The sequence below is a fragment of the Hevea brasiliensis genome, chromosome 9, assembly GCF_030052815.1.
Source record: "Hevea brasiliensis isolate MT/VB/25A 57/8 chromosome 9, ASM3005281v1, whole genome shotgun sequence".
Classification (NCBI taxonomy): Eukaryota; Viridiplantae; Streptophyta; class Magnoliopsida; order Malpighiales; family Euphorbiaceae; genus Hevea; species Hevea brasiliensis.
The window spans coordinates 24,036,662-24,059,440 of NC_079501.1; the positions used below are offsets into that span (position 1 = coordinate 24,036,662).

At 34.9% G+C, this 22,779-nt stretch overlaps 3 protein-coding genes across 13 annotated transcripts; 1 reads left to right on the forward strand and 2 right to left on the reverse strand.

Moving 5' to 3' along the window:
* The first annotated feature begins 218 nt into the window (after window positions 1-218).
* Window positions 219-7,477, forward strand: LOC110659517 (protease Do-like 8, chloroplastic). 4 transcript variants are annotated; one of them, XM_021817476.2, is made up of 13 exons: window positions 219-505; window positions 1,535-1,662; window positions 2,218-2,300; window positions 2,511-2,609; window positions 2,811-2,877; window positions 3,297-3,372; window positions 3,503-3,569; window positions 4,427-4,644; window positions 5,885-5,952; window positions 6,179-6,258; window positions 6,424-6,510; window positions 6,644-6,751; window positions 7,156-7,477. In XM_021817476.2, exons 1-13 carry the CDS (start codon window positions 333-335, stop codon window positions 7,282-7,284), a joined length of 1,383 nt encoding a protein of 460 aa, XP_021673168.2. In that variant the 5' UTR covers window positions 219-332; the 3' UTR covers window positions 7,285-7,477. The 4 variants fall into 4 exon arrangements, with proteins under 4 accessions (XP_021673168.2, XP_021673169.2, XP_021673170.2 ...); XM_021817477.2 differs by lacking the exon at window positions 2,511-2,609; XM_021817478.2 differs by lacking the exon at window positions 1,535-1,662 and having other exon boundaries at window positions 247-505.
* Window positions 7,478-7,520: 43 nt separating this feature from the next.
* On the reverse strand, window positions 7,521-13,183 carry LOC110659516 (DExH-box ATP-dependent RNA helicase DExH18, mitochondrial). 3 transcript variants are annotated; one of them, XR_002495756.2, is made up of 4 exons: window positions 13,017-13,183; window positions 10,444-12,591; window positions 9,509-9,618; window positions 7,521-7,931 (listed from the first exon to the last, which is right to left on the reverse strand). XR_002495756.2 is itself a non-coding variant. In XM_021817475.2 (2 exons), exons 1-2 carry the CDS (start codon window positions 12,828-12,830, stop codon window positions 9,564-9,566), a joined length of 2,442 nt encoding a protein of 813 aa, XP_021673167.2. In that variant the 5' UTR covers window positions 12,831-12,995; the 3' UTR covers window positions 9,173-9,563. The 3 variants fall into 3 exon arrangements, 1 of the variants encoding a protein (XP_021673167.2); XR_002495755.2 differs by lacking the exon at window positions 13,017-13,183 and having other exon boundaries at window positions 10,444-12,995; XM_021817475.2 differs by lacking the exons at window positions 7,521-7,931; window positions 13,017-13,183 and having other exon boundaries at window positions 9,173-9,618; window positions 10,444-12,995.
* Window positions 13,184-14,029: 846 nt separating this feature from the next.
* LOC110659514 (uncharacterized) lies at window positions 14,030-21,579 on the reverse strand. 6 transcript variants are annotated; one of them, XM_058153486.1, is made up of 13 exons: window positions 21,336-21,572; window positions 21,154-21,257; window positions 20,526-21,037; window positions 20,216-20,282; window positions 19,491-19,892; window positions 17,572-17,702; window positions 17,342-17,450; window positions 17,080-17,225; window positions 16,817-16,890; window positions 16,589-16,706; window positions 16,269-16,474; window positions 14,928-16,144; window positions 14,030-14,813 (listed from the first exon to the last, which is right to left on the reverse strand). In XM_058153486.1, the coding sequence occupies exons 3-13, from the start codon at window positions 21,032-21,034 to the stop codon at window positions 14,580-14,582; spliced, it is 3,213 nt and encodes a 1,070-aa protein (XP_058009469.1). In that variant the 5' UTR covers window positions 21,035-21,037; window positions 21,154-21,257; window positions 21,336-21,572; the 3' UTR covers window positions 14,030-14,579. The 6 variants fall into 6 exon arrangements, with proteins under 6 accessions (XP_058009469.1, XP_058009467.1, XP_021673166.2 ...); XM_058153484.1 differs by lacking the exon at window positions 21,154-21,257 and having other exon boundaries at window positions 21,336-21,384; window positions 21,497-21,545; XM_021817474.2 differs by lacking the exon at window positions 21,154-21,257 and having other exon boundaries at window positions 16,269-16,471; window positions 21,336-21,579.
* Between the last annotated feature and the right edge of the window lie 1,200 nt (window positions 21,580-22,779).

The following is a 22,779-nucleotide window of genomic DNA, read 5'->3' on the forward strand; positions in this document are numbered from 1 at the left end:
AAATAATAAAGCTAAGTATGAAAGATCTAAAATATTGATCGGCCACTCTGAAGGTTAATCTGTTTATCACACACATCAGCAAACTTTATTACGTTTTGTTGGTTAGGACAATTTGTGTTATGTATGGCTATGGATGGAGCCAATTTTAATAAATGGGCCAAGTTATAAACATTCGAGATTGATTAACAGAGAAACAAATGAATGAGTTATGGATGGCCCAACTCTAGTTCTACTTCAAAATCCTTATCTTCTTGCCTCGCACTCGTGCTTCAAAACCCTTATCCGGCAGCTAAAACCCGCTTCATTAATTTCTCTGATTTTTTTTTTTTCCAATGCAAATGTTAGCATGCAATTCTTGGTCACTGCAAAAGCCTCTACCTCATGGAACCATTATTGTCCCAAGACGCTTTTTCTTGGGTCGCCGACAGCTTTTGTCTTCTGTCTGTCTTTGCTCTGATGATTCCTCCCACGACATCGTTTCTTCCCACTCCATCTCCATTTCCAGGTCACCATTGCATTCTTTTCTCCATTTCCAATTTGTTTCCTCTTCGCCATTTAGATTTTAGTTGTCGTCCGCTGAACTAAATTTTATATATATATATATATATATATATATATATATATATATATATATATATATATATTGGGTATGCATCTGTGTGTTTATCCAATGCCTATTACCATTTTTTTTTAACTATTCCCCCACTTTGTTACCATTGCTGCTGTCGCTGAAACTTGCTATGTTTGTAGTTGTTTAAGTTATCTTAAGAGTGTTAATGTTTATGCTTCTTATTTAGTTTGAATGAATTTAGACAATGTACATAACTACCTTCTCAATACTTAAATGGGATTTGGAAGTACTCAAATATGTGAATGTCTGACTGATAATTTTTGGGTCATTAAGCTTCATTAAGAGAACAAAAGACAGTGTAATATATATTTGTTGTAATTATGCGCCGCATTAGGTTTCTTTATAATCATATGGTACAAGACATGAAGACAGGCCTGTGTTTGTCTTAATTGGTCGGCTTCTAATCCCCGTGTAGTTGTTCTAATCTTGACATTGTCTAATATATGCTTTTAGTTCATTTTCCCCCTGTTCAAAAATCTTTAGGAAGCAAAAACTCTGCTGCAAAATTTAATAGCAATGTATTATTCCAAGGCAATGGAATCAATCTTGACAGTTGACATTGTTTAACATGAGAATATAAGGCACATTGGGAACCATCTTCGTGGTTCATTACTCATATGCTTCCCAAAACTCCCTTTCTAACGTACAAGCATAACTCTAGATGCCCACTAATCAGAACAGGATATCAAAACAAGATACACTCTCATTATTTCTCTTGCTGAGGATCATAAATTGAGATCAATCTGAGCTAATACCCCACTCCCCTCCCCTCCCCTCCTCCTCCCCCCCAACCCCACCCCACCCCACCCCACCCTTCTTTTTTCTCTTTTCCCCATTCTGCCTAGAGCTTTTATCGTGCACTTTTTTAAAAACATATTTGTCATTGTTGCTGTGATGCTGTAGAGCTGTTAGAGATGGTACCAAGTGTGTGTATGAAGAAATATGCAAAAATAGTCCCATTGCAACACGGCGAATGTTGCTGACAAGTCTGTTTATGTATCTATGGTATTATCCTACAAGGTACTTATCAGGTCCGCACAATTCAGCTTTATATTGCAGCTTATAATTTGCTTAAGGTCTTAAATTTGTGTATTTTGATTGTGACATTGAGTTATCAATTTCTCCAAGGTAGCTTGGCTTAATGAAATTACAAGGCAATATATCAGATTGTTTGTTCATTGCTTGAAATTTATTCACATAATGACCTGTAATTTTCTTGTAATTGAAGTTAATTAATGTAGTTCCACAAAAAAATATATAATAAAGAAGAATAAATAAATCAATGTGACTGTAACAATGAAGTAATTAGCTGGTATGACATTAACATTATCTGGTAAGTGAACTTTGGTAGCAGGGTCGGACGAAATTTATTAAAATGCATCTGAAATTTTTTAAAACATACATCCATGTACTCAGATGCCATATTCAGGATTATGTTCCTTGTAGAATAGTTGTCATTTGAATGAATAATGTGTTATTTGAATTAATGCAGGGTGATTTTGTCATGTACCTTGCATTGTTTTGTGATTGTATTTGTACTTATCAGTGCTTTGCTGCTGCACATGTGATAATTTGTTGACAAATAGCCCAAGCACTTGGGGATCCATCTGTGACAATTGAAGAAGTAACTCCACCTGTTTTTGCTTCTGGAGCACTCTTCCCTACTGAGGTTAATTTTCAATTATATCAGCTAGTTCTTATTTTTAATTGTTTAGAATGGAGAAAGAGAATCCATATAACCGATCCCAAATTCTTGGAATAAAGGTTTAGTTGAGTTGAGTTGAGTTGAGTTGAGTTGATTTCTTATTTTTCACAGTAAGTGATTTGTTATTGAGTTTCACATGCCTACATGTTCATGCTTATACATGCCTATTGGCAGGAAAGAACTGTCCAACTCTTTGAAAAGAATACATACTCTGTTGTCAACATTTTTGATGTGACATTGCGCCCACAACTAAATGTAACTGGTGTAGTTGAGGTATTTTCACAATCAAATGTTCTCTTTGTACTGTTGATTCTCAGGAGTTTAAAACAAACTCATATAGAAGGCTAGAAGTCTGACAAGGACATGAAATTTCTGCCAAATTAAGTGGAGCACAAAATTTTATTGTTTTGACATGCTTTGTGCTTGTGATTGTTCTTTTAAATGCTATTTCATTCCTGGGGAACCCATTTGCAGATTCCTGAAGGAAATGGTTCTGGAGTAGTTTGGGATGCACAAGGACACATTGTGACAAATTACCATGGTAAGAACTACGTAAGGAGCTTAGAGAACCAAATACTGCCATATGAGTTATTTTGCTAGAAGTCCTGGTACAGTAGATAGGTACCTTTTGCTGTGATCTATTCTGTCAAGTAAAACGACATAATGTCAGGTTTTTTCAATTTTATTGTTGGATATTTTCTGCCTGTCTATAGAAATCTTCATCCTTTCTTGGTTTACTGTATTATCTTCTTCTTTTTCTTCTTCTGCTTTCTTTTCCTTTTTTCTTCTTTTTCTTCATATTACTTCACCTTTAGGGTATGAAAATCAGGCTTTTTGGCATAAAGTGCATGTGCTAAGCAAAATATTTTGATTTGATTAGATGCTGGTGACTGGTGGCTCCTTTTAAGATCAATGGATGGACTTAATTTCAACGCTAATGCTCTTTCTTCGTAATGCTAGTGATAGGCAATGCACTTTCAAGGCATCCAAGCTCTGGGCAAGTTGTTGCACGAGTTAATATTCTTACATCAGAAGGGTGAGATTTGCGAAGCCTTATAATTTCTGTGTAAACTGAACTGCATTACTTGGTCAAAATCGTTTTCACATATGGGAAAACTATTTATGATTATTGCTGTTTGCCATCAATTTCTATGTTTCTTCAAAAGGGTACAGAAGAACTTTGAGGGTAAATTGATTGGTGCTGATCGTACCAAGGACCTTGCTGTCTTGAAGGTATTTCTTTTCCCCTACATGCTTTTATCTATTTTTCAAAATTATACTCTAAAGTGTGAGAAATTTTTCATAACTCATCGCCTAGTTTTATGATATACTGTGGATAAGAAATGGTTTTGCCGCACTTCCAGTCATTAGCACTGGACTCATGAACATAACCCGGCATCATGCAGATTTTGTGGTGTTTCTACTATGTGATTTTTGTAACTGTTCAGTTATTTGATTTCTTTGCTGTTCTGGGAAATTAATTCCTATGGGTACATTCACTGCCCCTCCTATGACCAATTGTTATTATTTTATGTGTGATACACAAACTTAAGTTCATTCTACAAACATGCATAGATTCTCCTTGAGGCTGCTGAGCAAGTGCATGTATGTTTTCAACAACCCAGCATACATTCATGGACAAAGACTAAGATCCATAGGATCTTTGCCCCCTCACAAAAATTATGGTTTATGTGAAGTTGCTATCAAGTTGTCTGAGAATGATGTTCCTACTTTTCAGCACATAGTTTATCCCTATATTTCAATATTGACCAACTGCCAATACCTGTTAGGATGTTGACAAAAAGGAAAATGTTGAAGTAGTTCAAATTAAAAAAAATGAAATTTAATAGGTGTACTACAAACCCAAATATGTGGCAGCCTTAGTGATGCCAATTGCCTTCATTTTCTTCCACGCTAAGTCCGTCTAGTGCATTATTGTCTTCCATTAACTAAATTTTCAAATATAGACATTATAATAGTATTTGCTATGTCAATGTGATGGGTGGCTGGAACATCATTTTTAATTGTACACCTACTTTCTAGTGAGCTGTTTGTCATGAATGTAGGTCTCAATATCTTTGACATGTTAGGTAGAAGCATCTAAAGATTTGTTGAGGCCAATTAAGGTGGGGCAATCTTCTTCTCTGAGAGTTGGGCAGCAGTGTCTTGCAATTGGAAATCCATTTGGCTTTGATCATACTCTTACCGTAGGGGTAATCAGTGGATTGAATCGGGACATTTTTAGTCAAACTGGAGTTACGATTGGTGGTGGAATCCAGACAGATGCGGCCATCAATCCAGGGAACAGGTTGGTTTTAAGATTCATTCTTATTGAAAGATAATACCTAAAAACTATGGAGCACAGTTACTAAAGATCCAACTTTAATTTTTTAGAGTCCAACACTTATAAATTCTTTTGAAAAAATGGGCTTCTGTTTTTGTTGTTGGGCAGGGCTGGGTTACGGGGCAGCAGTTGGGGTTGGCATTATGTGTCATGTCATGTTTAAACATATCATGTCTCATTTCAAATGACACAATTACACTCATTCTGAACAAGATACATGAATCGTGTCACAAACTTACTATGATGTACTAATTAGAAACTTTAATCATAGATAAATCACAATGAAAGAAAAATATCTCTCAAAATCTGTCTCTCTCTCTCTCTCTCTCTCTCTCTCTCTCTCTCTCTCTCTCTCTCTATATATATATATATATATATATATATATAAGTGTAATTGTATAGATTATATGCAAGTATATAATTCTATGTGTTGTATAAATCTTGTTATTTTTTAAAAAAGAACACTTATTATATTTATCTCTTTTATAGTTTATATACGAACACCTCATATAATTTATTCACATATAACTTATTAGCTATAATGAAATCATATAATTTTTTTATTAATGGAATAAGGGATATAAAGTTATTATAACGTGTAATATTATAAAATGAGAGTATTAAAGCTAGATTATTTCATTTAATGTAATATTTTATTGTAAAGTTAACTAAACATGATTTGGAGTTTTCGTAACTAATTTACTAATAATTATTTTTTAAAAGATAGTAGGGTAATTGAAATGTAAATTAAATGGGTCTTGATGGGTTTAAACTTGTCAAGCGTTATGTGTGACATGTTAATCCACTTAATTAAACGTGTCATCGTGGGTTAGACTGGTCAACCAACTTAAGACACTTTTTGCTGTGTCATAAACATGTAAATCTGTTTATGACCCAAACCCATTTATGCTCAATCCAAGCTTGTTTAACTCTTGTCTAAACATGTCGTGTCCAAAATTGCCAGCCCTGGCTGCAATAACGGGTGAGGCCCCCCTTGGATTTGTCCCTGGCTTCCTGCTAAGACTATCCCGTTGCTGTCATCCAATCCCAGTACCTTCTTTTTCATTGTCATTTCTCCTGAGTATATTCCCTTTTGTTGTTCTTAATATACTATAATTGTGTACAAATGTATGATACATCAGTGGAATAAAGTGTGCTTCTTGACTTTTGCAGTAATAACACTTTTTCCTTCTTGCCATGACAGCGGAGGTCCTCTATTGGATTCTAAAGGAAATCTAATTGGAATTAATACAGCAATTTTTACTCAGACAGGTAAATTTTGAGATACTTTTTCATTATACTATCTGTAGAAGATAATTTGACCAAAAATGATGCAGTAATATTCTTCTTGGATGAGTTTGCATATTGATTTGCTCAATAATGGTCCACACATTTAGAATGACTACGAAGTAGCTGATGTTACTCTATTAGAGAATAATATGCATATAACAAGCAGGTTCTTTTGGCACAAAACCTAACCATTGGTTTTGTTCTGCAGGGACATCAGCTGGTGTAGGGTTTGCCATTCCATCCTCAACAGTGCTCAAGATTGTACCTCAGTTAATTCAGTTTGGTAAAGTAAGTTAATTTGCTATTGTTTGTACAGTCCTAAACCCTTCATATTTGTATTCTTCTAAATTCTCACAATTTGAGTACCGTAGTCTTGTTTGTTCAATCAAAATTGTCAGTCAAAGGTGAGGATAACGTTGCAAGTATCTAAGTATTAAGGTTCATCTTTGTTAGGTTGTTCGAGCTGGTTTGACTGTGGAAATTGCTCCTGATCTGGTTTCAAATCAACTAAACATTAGAAATGGAGCTCTCATCCTGCAGGTATTGCATTAATGGATTTGCATACATCTATATGTTATTAATTTCTCTCTTTGTAATATCCTTCTCACAAGCTGGTGTATGAGATATCATTCAGATCATTGATAATTCGTAAGTTTACTTTATGGTGTCATAGGTTCCAGGGAATAGTCTTGCAGCGAAGGCCGGGTTACTCCCTACTACAAGGGGCTTTGCTGGAAATATTGTACTTGGGGATATTATTATTGCAGTGGATAACAAACCTGTAAGCTCCCTCTTGCCGAAACTACTCTTTTGCCTTTTTGTCAATTCTATTCGTATTTTGAGCTGCATGATTAATCATTTGCTTGTTCAAGCTGCCTTCTGACCCATTTTAAACATGTAAACCTGCATAGATTGTCCGGATTCTGGACTTAAAAACGTAAATAGGTGATTGATAGCATTGCATAAAATCAAAATGCGGAATAAAGAGGTATCTCCTTAATTTTGTTTTGGATACCGGGGGAGAATGGATTTTCAGCCACTAGATTTGAACCCTTGCTTTTTCTCCGAATGAACTTCACTTTTTTAACTAGGCCTAGACTCCACTTCGCTATATTTTGTTTATTGAAAAGGCGTGATCAAACTCAACATATTTGTTGATGACTTCATGCTAATTTCTTTAATCAGGTCAAAAGCAAAGCAGAGCTATACAAAGTGTTGGATGACTATAATGTAGGGGATACAGTAGTGTTGAAGATTCAGAGGGGTGGTGATAATTTAGAGCTACCTATTACTCTAGAGGAGAAAAGTTCATGACAGGGCCTACTGATAGTCATTTGTATATTTCCCTCAAAAAAAAAAAAAATTCCTGTGTACATTTTAATTTGTTATGTGAACAACTAAATTGTATGAGAAGTGAAGAACATAAAATGAAACAATGAAGATACTCCTTGTAAGCATGTGAGATGTTATTTTTATCAGAGAAAAAAAAACATTTCATCGCATGACATTCTCCTGCTTCTTCAACGAGATCCGGCAAGCATACTCAAGGCTGGAAAATCATAAATTTCAATACAAAAATTAAGATGAACAGTCACCACGATTTGAGGAATTGGCCTCGTATAATAAGGCCTCAACAGAGTATGCCTACTTATTCCAAATGTGCCACTAGAAGTTTCTATCAACATTTACAAATTAAAAACCATGAGTTACTGACCATCTGCGGTCCTCTGCCCGTTAATTTCATTTCCTAAGCTCAGTTGCATATTTTCACTTGGCAAGCTGTATGAGGGAATTTATGGCCTCAAATCCCATGCATACATCATCTTTAGGACTTTGGATTGGGAGCCACCAGAGACACAGGCGGACTGTAAGCCACTAGATGCACGTCAAACAATTGTAGTAGATCATGCAGGTATCAATGATTTTTTTGAGTGCACCATGAGACCAAATTAAAGAATCACCTGCAAAAGACGTTCAATCCTTAAAAAATCTAAAGGTAAATAACTATTTAATTCTTGTATTTTAATTAAATTAATTATTTAATCTCTATATTTTAAAAAATACACTATTTAACTCATTCATCAATTTTTCTATTAGTCAATACTGATCAAAATATTATTTAATCCTTCTATTTTAATGAAATGAAATAGTTAATTTCTATATTTTAGAAAAAAAATTAACGCATGTAATTTGACTTCATTAATTATTTAATCCCATAATTATTTTTTATACTTAAAACTACCCTAATTTTCTTCCTCTTATTTCTCTCTCTCCATATTTCTTCTCCTCTACACTCATACCCTTCTCCCTCTCATATACAAACTGTTTATACAAAAAAGTTAATCAGTTTCTTAAATTTCTAAGTAATTAAAGAAAATTATTTCACGATAGAGAAAATAAAAAAATGATATCGAAGAAATTAGAAATTTAAAAAATATATATAAATTCATATTTAATCTCTACATAATAAAATTTTCATTTTTATCCAAAAATATATTTATACACTATATAAACTTAACTAATTAGTGTCACTAAAATTGAGGGACTAAATAGTAGTATTTTCTAAAATACGGGAATTAAGTAATTAGTTTCCTTCAAATAGACGAACTAAATAGTAGTTTGAATAGTATGAATAACAAAAAAATTTGACGAAGATACTAAATACTTTAACGAAATCAAAACATAGAGATTAAGTAGTGCAATTTTCAAAATACAAGAACTAAATAATTAATTTCATTAAAATACAGAAACTAAATAGTAATTTTTTCAAAATCTAATATCCAAATCAGTTTCTACAATCAACCACACTAAAATATGCTAGTGTCTGTAAGAGCAAAGCAAAATGAATTGAAATCAAATACACATTCTTAAACTTTAGCAACCAGCTATGGATAATATTGTGGGTAAATTACACAAGGCCCCAACACCTGGCAAAATATACACCTGAGTTCTCCCTTTTTTCAAAGCAAATTAGATGGTTATTAACCTTTCAAATTCATACACTTCGGTCATTCAATTACACTAAACACTTAACTATAATTTAAAGTTTTAGTCGTTTTTATAAAGGGTATGCTATACACTTTATAGGATTAACAGGTTGTTTCGTGCGAAAAAATTAGGGACTAAAAGTTTATTCCATTTCCATTTAAGAACTTCATGACTCACTCAAATCACACTATTAGAAAGGAAGAAGTTTGAAAAGTGATCTCAAAATCTGCTTGCTTTTTTTAATAAAGAAGGAATCAAGTATGTATTTCTCCAAAGAAGGCCACTTCTTTAATTTACCCTAACATAAACAATTTTGAAAATAAATCCAGTCAGCCTACACTTTCATCGCATCCTACACTTTCATAAATGGCCTTTCATAAATGGCCCATATACCCCTACATTCAATGCAACATCTAACATAAGCATTAAATTAATTGAATGATAAGCAAATGGAATACAATTGAATAATAAGCAAATAAAATACAATTGGCCAGAAGAGGAACAGCTTAATATAAAGTGAAGCATCACTGAAAGGGGATCTGACTATTACCAAACTCACCCACATCCCTCTCGAGGTGTACCAGAGCAAGAAACTGCAAGATTCATCACACTGCTACCTTCTCTGAACACTCCTGTGATGAGTTCTGTTTTTTCCTTCTCCTGCAGGAGCAAAAGAAACGTGAGAGCATTCAGGGATTCAATCAAATACCACAGCTAAAATATAGCCACAGGCTTGTATCCACAATTCAGTTAAGCTGGCCCCATATTAGTAGAATCATCACTAAACTAATGTTCTAAGCCTCCATTATTTCCTTCCAATTCTCCTACACAAGCAGCATACTTTCACCTATATCTCAACAGTGATGTTTAGATCCCATCAGTGTGTATACATCCATATCTCTTGACAAATGATTTGCATTAGGACCTCACCATCATTTTATTAGAAACTGAAATTTCCCTCAATAATTTTTCAATTTCTCTTAATAATTTTTCTCTTTTTTTCCTCATGAGTCACTCTTTGCAACTCTTATAGCATGCTTCTACATGGCAAACAGTTAACTTTCTTATCTGAATATATGTCTCCTTAGACGCCATTTAGCATGCATGCAAATTAAATACTTAAAATGAATTTCTCAGGCTCTACAGAGAGGTGAAAACTCAACCAAAACCGGGGAAAAAGAGAAGAGAAGAAAAGAAAAGAACATCCTTGGGAGCTAAAGAACCTGTAAAAAAATGTTCATTTGATAACTGTCCCATAAAAAGCAATTCTAAAACAATATATGAAATATCAAACAAACAAAAATAATCAAAGGATTGAGCAAAAAGGGAAAATTCAAAACAAATTTCTAGACTACATGTTATAAAGATGAGTTGCTCAAGGGGATGTCCACTCTTAATTAATATAACCCATGACTACGCATGCTCTATGTAATACTAAGATTTGGTCAGTTCAGGATGTAATGAACTTAACTCATGGAAACTTACTCTATATATTGTTTGATGAGTGACTTGGGCCTCTCAAAACCATCTTTCTGTTGCTGAGGCCTTGGTTTCCCTGCCTTCCTTGATTCTGGTTTCCAGCGAGCTTGGATGAGTGATTGACCCAGTAAATCAGCAATTTCCGTTGCCATTGTCTCAGCTTTCTTAACATATGGAAAAGTTTCCTCTTTAAATTGATGAGACAACCACAGATACGTGGAAAGAACTTGATGTTTAGTTTCGAGATCTAGGAGCTCTGAGTCATTCTGAGCAGATCCCTTTGGCATGCCCATTGCTATACCAACAGGGACCTTCTGACTATAGGAAGAAGCAAACTTTAGAAGATGGTACATTGCTTTTGGGTCTCTAATATTAACTGGAGCAAAACAAAAGTTGAAACGATCTTCCAAAGATAATCCCTGAACCTTCTCCAACATATATGCTACCTTCTTTATATTATCATGCCGACATAAGAAGTAAGACCCATCAAGACGACAATTTTCACCAAACTTTTCAAGCAGTTGAGGAAAAGTAACATCTGGAAGTTGCCCAGCAAATAATTCAACCTGCTCATAGAAAGGAAAGAGACCCACTTTCTTTACTTCTTCAAAAGGTTGCTTTAAACATTCAATCAGGTAACCGAGATCATCCAAATGCAGGGTGGAAGTGAGTCCATCTGGGTAGCGGCTTCCTCTCCTCCCAGCTCTTCCAGCAATCTGCTTCACCTGTGATGCTGGAACTGGAACAATCTTGTCGCCATTGTACTTTGAAAGACTGTTAAAAACTACTCTTCTAATATTGAGATTCAAACCCATACCCACAGCATCACTTGCAACCAGCACATCAAATTCATTATCTTGATCATTGAATAAGTTAGCCTGCTGTCTACGTGTCTCTGGCGGTAAGGCACCATAAATAACACAACAACGATGCTTGGTGTGTTTCTCAATCGCCAATTTTACCTCAAAAATCTCTCTTCTTGAAAATGCAACCACACAATCCCCAGAGCGTACATTTCGAAGATCTCCCAACAGGGTTTTGGCTTCAACCACTAGTGGTTTGAACCTGTCATAATGGTGTTCAAGCAGTTCATCTCCAGTTTCTGAACATATCTTTCTTACAATATTCAGAACACTTGGATCTCCACATAAATGAATCTCATCCGCCTTCAAACCAAGCAGTGCTCTTGTCCATGCAAAACCTCTGAATGAGTCTGCCATCATCTGGATCTCATCAATGACAGCCACATCATACAATTCATCAGTTGACACCATTTCCACAGTACAAGCCACGTGATTCGAGAATGGGACATTTTTCTTCTCTTGTCCTGTGTGAAGGCTACAGTAAACACCAAGAGCATTCACTTTGTCAAAAACTTCCATTGCCAAGAGCCTGAGTGGACTGCAATAAACACCCTTCTTAGCTTCCATAAATCGTTGCAGTGCATTGTAAGTTTTACCGCTGTTTGTTGGGCCACAATGATATATAATTCTACGTTTCATTGCCCGAGCAAAAGGAAACCATGTATATGGCTTCGTAAGATCTGCAGACTCAATCATACTTCGAAAGCGCTTAATTTCATCAGGAAACTCTTCTATGCAATATTCAACAAATATTGGAAAAAGGAACCTAACAGCAGCATTGCACGGACCAAGTGAAACCAAGTACATAGCAAGCTGAGCAGAACATTTCCTAAAGAAAAAATTCCGAAACTTATGAGCAGCAGTGGGAAAAAATGACATGCCAATATAAATCGCAAGAGCCTGATTGGCAGCCCAGCCAGAATTAGCAAAGTAAAAGAATATTTCTCGTAGAATCTCCCAATCAGACCGTCTCAGCTTATCATTCTTTTCAGCATTTCGAAGCTCCTGATATATTTCTACAGGATCACGAAATTGCACATTCTTTTTGACTGCAATTTTATTGTTGCTACCACTATCTTGATTTTCATGTTCCTCTACAGAAGTTATAGGATAAGAAAAGGTGCTACCATTAACATCACCAACTCCATCTTCAATTGTCTTCTCAATAACACCTTCCACACGAATAGTTTCTACAAAATCCATATTAATGTTCTCTTCCAATTCCGTACTGCTGCTATTCTCATCATCCCCGTCTTGGACTGATGAAGAAAATGGCCTCCCATTTATGGCACTACAAAGGGTAAATTTTGGGTTCCATGAGGGCAACTGAGGATGAATTAAGCATATCGAACTTGAGATTTGATGGTAGGGCACATCAAATGGAGGAATAAGTTGATGACTTTCTAATACCCAGTTGTTAAATAGTCTAAAAGAACGAAAATTTTGATTTGAGAGTAAAAATCTAGCCCTAGAAACCTTACTTTTTGATGCGTAGGCTCGAAAGAGAGACGCAATAGGGCCTCTTGCCATTAGAAACTGACTTTTACAAAAACAAAATACAAATAAAATTCAATTTTTTGCGAGATTAAGCAACTTCATCAAAACAATAGATATCGAATAAACCAGATTAAAGTAGCAAATGACTTCCAATAGAAAGAGCGAGCAAGCGAGAGAGAGAGAGAGAGAGGTAAATTCAGAGGAATTTACGGAGCATACCTGGATTGGTTGTGAAACTGGGAGAGAAGGGAAATGGAGGGAAAGTGGTGGACAGGGTTAAGCCAACGAAAACCCTAAACCCTTCCGGTTGCAGGCAAATTTGCAATAATTGCAGAGAGGATCCGATGAAGTCGGGTCATTAATTGGTTCGGATTCAAGCATTGTTGTTTGTCGTTCGGTTCTAAAGACCCACCAATGAAATCGGCTTTGAATTTGACAGACTTGTTTACGGGCTAGGGCTCTATTCGGGCCCAAAATTACTCAGATGTGGACCCTTTCTATTTATGAGATCTTACTCCGCCCTAGAATATATTAGTCTTTTTAGTAGTAAAAAAATATCGAAAAAATGCATTAAAAACTAAACTTCAGTTTGCTGTTAAGTTATTTAATAAAAATCATTTTTATTGAACTCTTTAATTTCCAAAGGAAAAAAGAAATTAACAAAGTGAATCCTAGCATGGGGTAGAAAAAGACTAATTGCTATGGAAGAGCAAATTAGACATTTTCAGTTCAGAGAAAAAAAAAAAAAAAGAAGAAGAAGAAGTTCAGCCAGCCTTCAAATTAAGCAGAAATTACTTCCCTCATTTGAGATTGAATTTTAGAGTAAAAGGAAAAAAAAATTTTTTAAATATTATTAAAATTTTAAATGTAATTTAAATTTATTTCTAATACTGTCGAACTAATATATTTTAAAAAATATTTTTTCCAATAATAATAAAAATATTACTAAATTACCGTCGTTAAAATTTGAAGAACGCTTCCCAACCAAGTAATATTCGTTATAAGATCCTGTATTCTCCTTTTCATCATTTAAACCTTCAAAGGAGAAACGCAACTTTTTTAGACATTGTTCCTGGACACATATGAAACGGATAAGAATGAAACAAATAAAAAAGAAACTAATTGCTAGGTCCACTGACCATATATTTCCCTTTACAACATGCAAGTACAGCCAAAAGAACATAACAATCGTAGAAATAAATGATAATCAAAAAATAAAATAAAATAAAATAAAGAAAGAAAGAAAGAAAGCACCATTCAAACAGATTTGGTCTGAGCATTCTAACCATGATTTACAACTTTACACCAGTTCTAGTGTATTACCAAAAAGAGTACGTCTTGATTACTAGAAACAGGCAATTGAAGACAGAAATACTAGAAACACCTGTGCAGAACTATACATCCTCATGTGTATCATATAGATTCCTCTAACTCAAGTAGGTAGAAGAAATCAGTAAATTGGTGAAAGGGGTTGACAGCATTTGCCAAAGGCAAGCATACTTACAATGCAAGGTAACCCGCTTTCACCGCAAATGTATATATGATAGTTTTGTAATAAGTTTGTACAGATTTTCAGATAAGAGGACTTCATAAGTAAGCCTTTTCCTCTTTCTGGCTTGTACCAGTCAGCAGATACAATTGGAGGAAACATCAGATTTAGAAGTAATGGTTCAACATTAGGTTCTAATAACACTTGGAAGTTCTTGAATATACTTCAGGAAGAGGAGGTGTCTTAAAGGGCCTTACTTCTGTAAGTAATTAGGATTAAAAGGTGGGAACTCGTCAATGTGGGCTCTCATGTGTGGTCTGACAGTTTTCCTGACATGAAATCAATTCTATTTTCTGCACTTTGACATCACACACCACGCATTTGTGCTCAAAATTACTGGCTGCCTGTGTCATTTGTAGCTTACAGTCAGCACACCACAACAAGTGCTGGCATGGAAAGTTGGCCCACAACACCCGACGCTGGTTGCACCCAAAGCACCTTCCCTGTACGATGTTTGCCTTGTAGTTCTGCATACACCACACAGACACGAAATTTTTATGTTATGCAATGTCAACATATTCATGATAATTATATTTTTTAAGAACCTTAAATGGGCAACTATCAGCTTATTTAATCCTTACATCATAAAAATCAAATTCACGAAGAAAGAACAGAGATGAATTATTCCTTTTACTGGCAAGGACCTCCAAAACCAAATGTCTTTCTTGAGGACTGTGCTTCATCCCCTTAAAACTGTCTCCCAATTCTCCTCTATCAAAAGTATCTCCTGTGTCACCATCACATTCAACAAAAAGCCATGGTCGAGCATGAAAGATTAGGTCTGGCTTCAAAAATTGAAGAAAAGTGGAGTGCACACTAACTGATGTGTCCTCTGGATTCTGTTCAAGCATCTGATGGGACAACATAGAGCTGCTATCAGTCGAGTCATTATTCTCATTAGAGACCAATGGAACATCCTGAAAGCCCTTAGCTTTGCTAGAATCACCATTACTACTGCACTCAATTGCATCACAAGATGGATTACATATATTTAAAGGTTGAACTGGTTGACAACGAGGCTTAGAAAGGCTAGGCAAAAGTATCATGTGATTGGCAGGTTTCTGTTTGCCTATAGGAACAAACTTAATGTGACAAAGGTCTGGTAAAGATCTCATGAATTCACTAAGCTTTGAGAAGCCAAGAGAGGCATGGTCCAATTCCAGGCCAAAAGCAGCCCTGAAATCAGCCTTCAGGGATGAGAGAGCATATACTCCATCCCTCATTGCCACCTGCCGTAAAAAGTGAGGGAGCCACTTCTTGAAAGTTATGAGCCATGTGGGCATGCCTTCTTTGTGCATTTGAGATTCATTAGAACATGCCTTTGGTTGACCACATATTAGTGTATCGACCCAAGACATTAGCATTGATTTACCCTCTTCTGTGGTATTAAAGCTGGGCATCTCTTCTTCATTCATCTCATTAGGCGACTGCCAACTGGGCAGGTCCCTTTTTACCTTCTCACTGGGTGTCTGCCAATCAGCCATCTCCTTTGTATCCTTCTCTTTAATCATCTTCTCTTGTGGTAGATGCTCATCACTCTGTTCTTGTTCATGTTGTTGAGGTGATTTCTTAAGCTCAGCTGATAAAAGGCACTTTGGAAGAGCACTTTTGATCTCAATTTGCTTGCCCATAACAGAGACATAGCGTGCTTCAACAGCTGCTGTAACAGATTTCTTGCGTTTAAAGGTGACAAAACCAAATCCTCGGGATTGTATCTTGTCTCCCGTTAGAGCTCCCACAACACTGGCATCAGCCACCGAACCAAATTTCTCTTCAAAAAATTTGTGCAATAAATCTGCTTTGGAAATGTGAAAGATGCAAATTAATACAATATATGACAACAAATATTTTCTTTCGTTTCTTTAATCAACACCCAATATGACTTTAAATGTAATGGATAAGAATTCTAATGTTCTCCTAACCAGAATCCACGGAAGGAGGTAAGCCTCCTACAAAGATTTTCTGTTCAAGGTCCCGTGTCGTGGATGAATGAATTATTTCTCTTCCCTGCTTCATCTGCCTGGGCTCCTGTTCAGCATGCACATAAAAGCACTTACTGCCTCTAACACATCCAGTAGGAGATTCAAAGTATTTGCATATCTCTGTCTTCACACTTGAGCAAGTTCTACTGACCAGAGTTGACAGAAAACAATTAAACCAGGAAGAAAGAACATATTCATGTGCATGAATAATCTCATTGTTACGTCATTTGAGTTTTGATGGATTTAACCAAGGTGATCACCTGTAAGTGGTTTTGCCTTCATCTTTCATATCAAAAAGCTCTTCACAAGTCTCTGCGATCACCTCATCTCCTTGTAACCATGCAGTATACTTCTGTTGAAAAGGGAAAGCACGATTTGCTGCATAATAGGATGAAGCTCGTGAGGTTGCATGAAGTAACAACAACTTGTTTCATTATTTATTTTTGGTCTTAATAAAATCTTTGAATGTGTGTAGGATTTCAACTTACTGAGGCTAATATTCATTGGGTTAAGCAAGAAACGCATGTCTTGTGACTCTGCCAAGTCTACAGGTCTTTGCTTTCTGGAATTATAAGAATCGGTGCAAAGACATCACCAAAAAGGATGTTAGCATTTGGAGTTGAATTCAAGGACCAGCCTATTATCTCATCATCCCCATCTCCACCCAAAGAGAGATGGGGGAAGGCTTTTTCCAATTAGTAGAAAAACAATAAAATAATAGACTAGAAGTAAAGAGCTAACTGTTTCTAACCGCAAGTTAAAGACCTCTGTACTTGCTCCCCAGCGCAGAAGAACCTCAGCACAGTCTTTACAGTTATTCTTCACGGCAAAAAACAGTGGGGTTTCTTTTGTTTCTGTTTTAGAGTTGACGCAATCTGGGTCTTCCAGTAAAAGGGCCTAACAGCTCAACATCAAAGTAAATGCAAAGGACAACAGATTCCAATTATGAAAATTTTATGCATGTTATCAAGTACTGGAAAGCCAGTAAATATTGAATAAGGAAAACCATATACCTTAAGTGCATGCAAATTACCATTTGCAGCAGCAAGATGAACTGCAGTTAGCCCCAATTTATTTTTTTGGTTCACTCGGGCACCATGCTTCAGCAGGAGCCACATAATCCTGAAACAAATAAGATTTTCAAAGTTCATAAAAAGGGACACTACAAGTCCAAGCATTTGTGTGGGAGAGAGAGAGAGAGAGAGAGAGAGAGAGAGAGAGAGAGAGAGAGAGAGACAGATACTTGATCTGCTGAAAACATGATCCCTTAGATGTCTTGAGGCACCAATGAAGAGCAGAGTTCCCTTCAGTATCCACATCATTTACATCTATGTTAGTCTTCAGAAGCAGTTTAATAATGGCTTCATCTGCAGCCTATGGAATGATAAAAGTCCTGGGTTAAATATTGCAATCAAAAAATAAAAAAAAGGAAAAAAAATAAGAAAAAAAAAAGTTTCTAATAACATGGCGTATTGTGCTTTCCTAAGTTGGATGTATAAACTATTAAGCCAGGGAATACATGAATAATTTATTTCCAACTTCTGTGTTATTCTGTCTAGGATTACTTTTGGACATCGCTTACTTGAATACAGCATACTCAAGTTCAGAGGTACTCATGGGATAATACTGATTAGCAGAATGCAGGAGAACAGACTGTAGTTAAGCTGAAAAACATACACATTTTCGATAAAAAGGTAGTTAGTTGAAATTTGTATTAATAAATATATCATTTCAACTCTAGAGGTTGAATGACAACATTCCAGCAGATGCAAAATTCTAAATGTTGAACCACCAATAGATGTTATTCATACTCCATATGATGTGTTAAGTCTCACACACCCTAGGTATTTGGCAAAAATGCTTCTTTTAGAATAAAGTTAGAATAAAGTTAGATGCGATTCATTTTATCAATATTGTATTAAAACAAATCCTAGTTTTGATATTGGCCACTTGCATATGTTAAATTAGACCCTATCACTTTTATCAACAACATAAGCATCGGTAAGGAGTATTACTTGTCTGGCGGGCTATGCTTTTTTTTTTTTATGGTGTTTATTAAAGAAATGAAAGGTTAATTTCACTTTATGTTCAATAAACTGGTAAAAAAATATTCACTGAGTCTTATTTTGTATTAGTAAAATCATTCCATTTTAATTTTGTTTTTGTAAAAAAAAAACACTATTGCTTAATTTTTATGGAAATTAAATCAAACTATTTATGTAACCAAGTATGATAACTATATAGCTCGATAAAGATATGTTATATAACTTTCACTTGTTATCACGTAAAACTATATATGTCTAACATTCTACCAGAGTCTATAAATAATGACTTTATTGGAACAATTTAATATCAAGCGATTCTACGAATATAAATTAAAATTTTTATTATTGTTAAAAAGAGGCATACACTTGGAGTTTGCTTAGACTTAAGGTTAAAACTGCCATTTTCTTGGGAAAACAATATTTGAAATACTATTAAAAAAAATTTGAAAATATTATTTTGTCTTAAATTTCTTATAACTTAAACATGTTAAATTCAAATTTAAAATTCAGAATTTTTAATAATTAATTTTGACATAATATTTTCTTTTAATTTCTAACACAAATAATAATACCAAATAAACCGTTAAACACAAAGCTTTGTACTACCTTAAAAATGACTCTGAAAATATTTTCCAAATATCCAATCATTTTAGGATAAAAAGGGTCTCAGAAATCAGAATAGTTGTTTATGACGCGTTCTTATCAGAGATACAAAGGACCGTCAGAGTACATAAATCGGACACCAGAACGTGTGGGACAGAGGCACAACGTCGAGACTGCCCACACCATTTTGCTTGTCCAGTACAAGCCTTAGAAATTATTCCGGGGCCACGATCCTTTATCATTGGGTATATAAATAAATCCAAAAGGAGTCTAGTCACTGTGCGCTCATGGAATTACGGAATTGCCCACCGTTTAAATAATCGCATGAATATAATATCTGACTCGACAGGAACTTTTCCTGCTGCTAAGGCATCTAAGTCCATTCCTAAATTCCAACATAGCCGCACAGATGAATAGTCGCATGTTTAACCGTTCAAATTTTTTTTTTTCCCTCTATGTTTTATCCGTTTGTTCTTATCCATAAACAATTGAAGGAAGGAAAAGCTATTCTCACCTGCGACGCCAATATTAAGGGTGATGTCACCTTCTTTTCCGTACAACCGGTGGTTTGGGCAACGGCGTCGAATAGCTGAAGCAACTCAATCTCGCAGAGCAAAAGCTTCCTTTTCCCGGCGCTCTCGCTCTTGGTTGGAGCAATCTTTCGTTTGACGGCACTCAGCGATGTCGCAGAGCGACTCAGGCTTAATGCCTCTCTAATCACCCGTTCGTAAATCGTGGTCCTCTCTTTGGAATTTAAATCTGCATCGTGCAACTCCAAAATCGACTCATTTACTTTCTGTGCCGCTACTACTAACAGAGCAGCTAAATCCACAACCCGCCCTCCAATGGCGCTTGCATACGCCACCTCGTCGACTTCCTTTGTCTTCTCGCTAAGAAGTTTTATAGCGGTCAAATCCTGTAGAGATTAAACAACATTCAATTGATCGATCGAGTGTGGCTATTATTACTGGGAATGAAAAAAAGAAAAAGAAAATTTCTATATGAATGGGCTTTAAAGTCCTCTACAAAATTGTGAAGTCTTAGCAGTTTCATAAATTTTAAAAAAAAAAAAAAGAAAAAGAAAAAGGCGCTTTGTTTGGTAGCTTATAAAATAGTGATGAAATGAGTAACTTTATTATAAAAGTATTTGACCCGAGTTCGTTCTCCTCTCAAATTAATCAAATAAAAACCCAAACTATACATTATTAGAGAAAGTTACATATTTGAAAATTGAAATACCTTTTCACTAAGCTGAACCACCAAATCTTCGATGGAGTGGTCATCCGGGTTCCAAAAAACATCCATTCTGAAGTAACAAGCAAGCAAAGAAAAAATTATCGATTCAAAGGAAAACAAATGAGAGCAGAAACAACACAAATTTCTTAATCAAGCCGAGAATAGAAAAGGTAACAGTACCAAATAAGGCTAGTTCTCTAGTACTATATAAAAAAAAAAAAGTTCTCTAATACTATCAATTAAAAAAAAAAAAGACAAAACTTTTACCTTTTCTGTCCACAAAATGAAAACAACGTCTTCTTTTGGACGTTACCTGGTTCTCGACAGCGACAGCTCCAGAGGGAGCAGTCCTCGTCCGTCTCTAGTCTTCAGATCCGTACGGGCGCGTTTTCTCAGCAGCATCTCCACGCAACGCGCAGCGTGAGCCTCGGCCGCAGCGTGCAGCGGTGACAGCCCGGCAGTGTCCACCTCGTTCACCAACGGCATGGCTCCTAGCTCTCCATTGACCAGTGCCGTAGCGCAGTCGACAGAATCGAAAGCGCAGCAGAGATGAAGGAGCTTCGAGACAACTGTTAGTTCCATTGTGGAGCTCTTGTTGGTGTCAAGGAAAAACCTCGAGAGAGATATGAGCTGAGCCTTGTCGTCTTGTACGATTGATTTAATGAGTCTGGTTTCAGAGTCAGTGGTGATACTGACTTCTCTGGCAGCTGATTTCAAACTTTCAGGACTATAATCTTCATCAGAATGGGCTCTTGCATGGTAAGGAGAATAGGCGCATTCCGGAAACGAGTTGGAGATATTGGTGATGGAGCATTTTCCCATTTCCTGCAATTTTTTAGAAGTTTCAGTACCTTTACCAGAAAATGACTAATGGAACCTCTAATCTCCCATAAAAAAATATTTAAAAAAAAAATAGTAGGGACTAAGATAAAACTTTCTACCGAAGAAATCGTATAACTGAAATCGGTTAGAACCAAAATTTTCTTTCCGAGAAAATCTTTGGAAAAAAGTTGGAGTAAAAAAGCCGCTTTGATTGCCAAGAAACCTGGAATTAGGACCAAAATGTAAAGCATTTAAAGTGAAAATCAAAGAATAATCAGAGGAAAGAGTAGGTCTCCCGCACCAGATTCATCTCCAAAACCCTAATTTCAGCTGAAAATCAACCTCAAAAACTGCTCAAGCAAAAGTGATGCACGCAATCACTCACTAGAAATCAAGCACTGGCCAAGAAGAATCCATGACAAGCTACAGAAAACAGAACGATCAAACCCTAGCTATTAATACCAAATCTTTATCGCCATCAGAGAAACCGAGATAGCCTTTCTTGCTTCTAATGGAACAGAGACCAGTGCTGAGGAAATTGCAGCGAAAATGGAGCAACGAGGTTCGAGGTACTTATAGGATCGGATTTAAGTATAGTTAATTAACTGGATTGAATCATGCTCCCTGGCGTCCATTTTCATAGAGACTAAAATACCCCTAGATATCAATCGGTTGAATTGCTATTTACCATTTATGCTCTGGTTGGATAATTTATGGGAAGGAAAGGAAAATAATATAAGGAAAAATATTTTTATTTTTTATTTTTTGAATGAAAAGAAAATAATTTTTTTTTATTTAAAAGGAAATGAGTGAAAAAATAAATTGTTAAAATTATTATTTTACCCTTATTTTATGAGTTACATTTATTATTTTACTCAATAAAGATATAAATAAAAAATTAAATAAATATTATATATATAATTATATAAATTTTAATATATAATTTCTCCACTTCTATTATTTTTTTTCAAATTAAAAAAATAAATAAAATAAAATAATTATTATTTTCCTTTCTCCTTCTATTTTTCCTTCCCTTTCTACACAAAGAAAAGTGAAAACTCTCCTTTGTTTTCCACAACTTATTTTCCTTCCCTACCACTTTCCCCATATCCAAACATAGGGTTAATCTCAGGTCTAAAATACTAGTAAATAATTCCCCTCTAAAATTAATTGAAACACTTTCATATTTTATCTTCTTTAACTAAAGTGATATTTTGTTAATTTTGATTTAATTTACTAATAATAAATAAATAATAAACTAATTAAAGGATATAATTAATTTTATAATTTATGAAATAACTTTAAAATGATTAGAAGAAAAAGTAAAAACATTTTAAAAAGAAAAATATATATATATATTGGCAACACTTTTGATTCTCACTTTCTATAACTAAATAAATTTTGAACCAATCTCTACTTACTTTATTTAAAAATTAGATTTTTAATAAAAATGCTACATATTTCATTAACATTTATTTCAATTTTAAAACTTGTATATGTTTCCATTTTAATATTCTAAATTTCAATATTAATTTTAGTATAAAAATTTAATATATATTAAAAAATTATAAATAAATTGTTTACACATGAGCATTTTTGGTAGTTAACAATAATGAAAATATAAGCATTTTAACAAAATATTTTTTTAGTGAAAATAATTTATTTTGGTTTAATATTAACTTTTATCTAATTTCAATATAGGAGATAGTAATTCATTCTAAAATTAATGAATTAACATTATTGTA

Excerpts from the sequence above, each read along its gene's own strand:
- LOC110659517 (XM_021817476.2), top strand. The coding sequence starts at position 333 with ATGCAAATGTTAGCATGCAATTCTTGGTCACTGCAAAAGCCTCTACCT. Across the intron at positions 2,301-2,510 it reads GAGCACTCTTCCCTACTGAG|GAAAGAACTGTCCAACTCTT; the intron begins GTTAATTTTCAA and ends GCCTATTGGCAG. Across the intron at positions 2,878-3,296 it reads CATTGTGACAAATTACCATG|TGATAGGCAATGCACTTTCA; the intron begins GTAAGAACTACG and ends TCGTAATGCTAG.
- LOC110659516 (XM_021817475.2), bottom strand. The coding sequence starts at position 12,830 with ATGGCAAGAGGCCCTATTGCGTCTCTCTTTCGAGCCTACGCATCAAAA. Across the intron at positions 9,619-10,443 it reads CTCATCAAACAATATATAGA|GAGAAGGAAAAAACAGAACT; the intron begins GTAAGTTTCCAT and ends TTGCTCCTGCAG.
- LOC110659514 (XM_058153484.1), bottom strand. Across the intron at positions 17,451-17,571 it reads TCATGTTTTCAGCAGATCAA|GATTATGTGGCTCCTGCTGA; the intron begins GTATCTGTCTCT and ends TATTTGTTTCAG. Across the intron at positions 14,814-14,927 it reads GTGAATTTGATTTTTATGAT|AACTACAAGGCAAACATCGT; the intron begins GTAAGGATTAAA and ends TGGTGTATGCAG.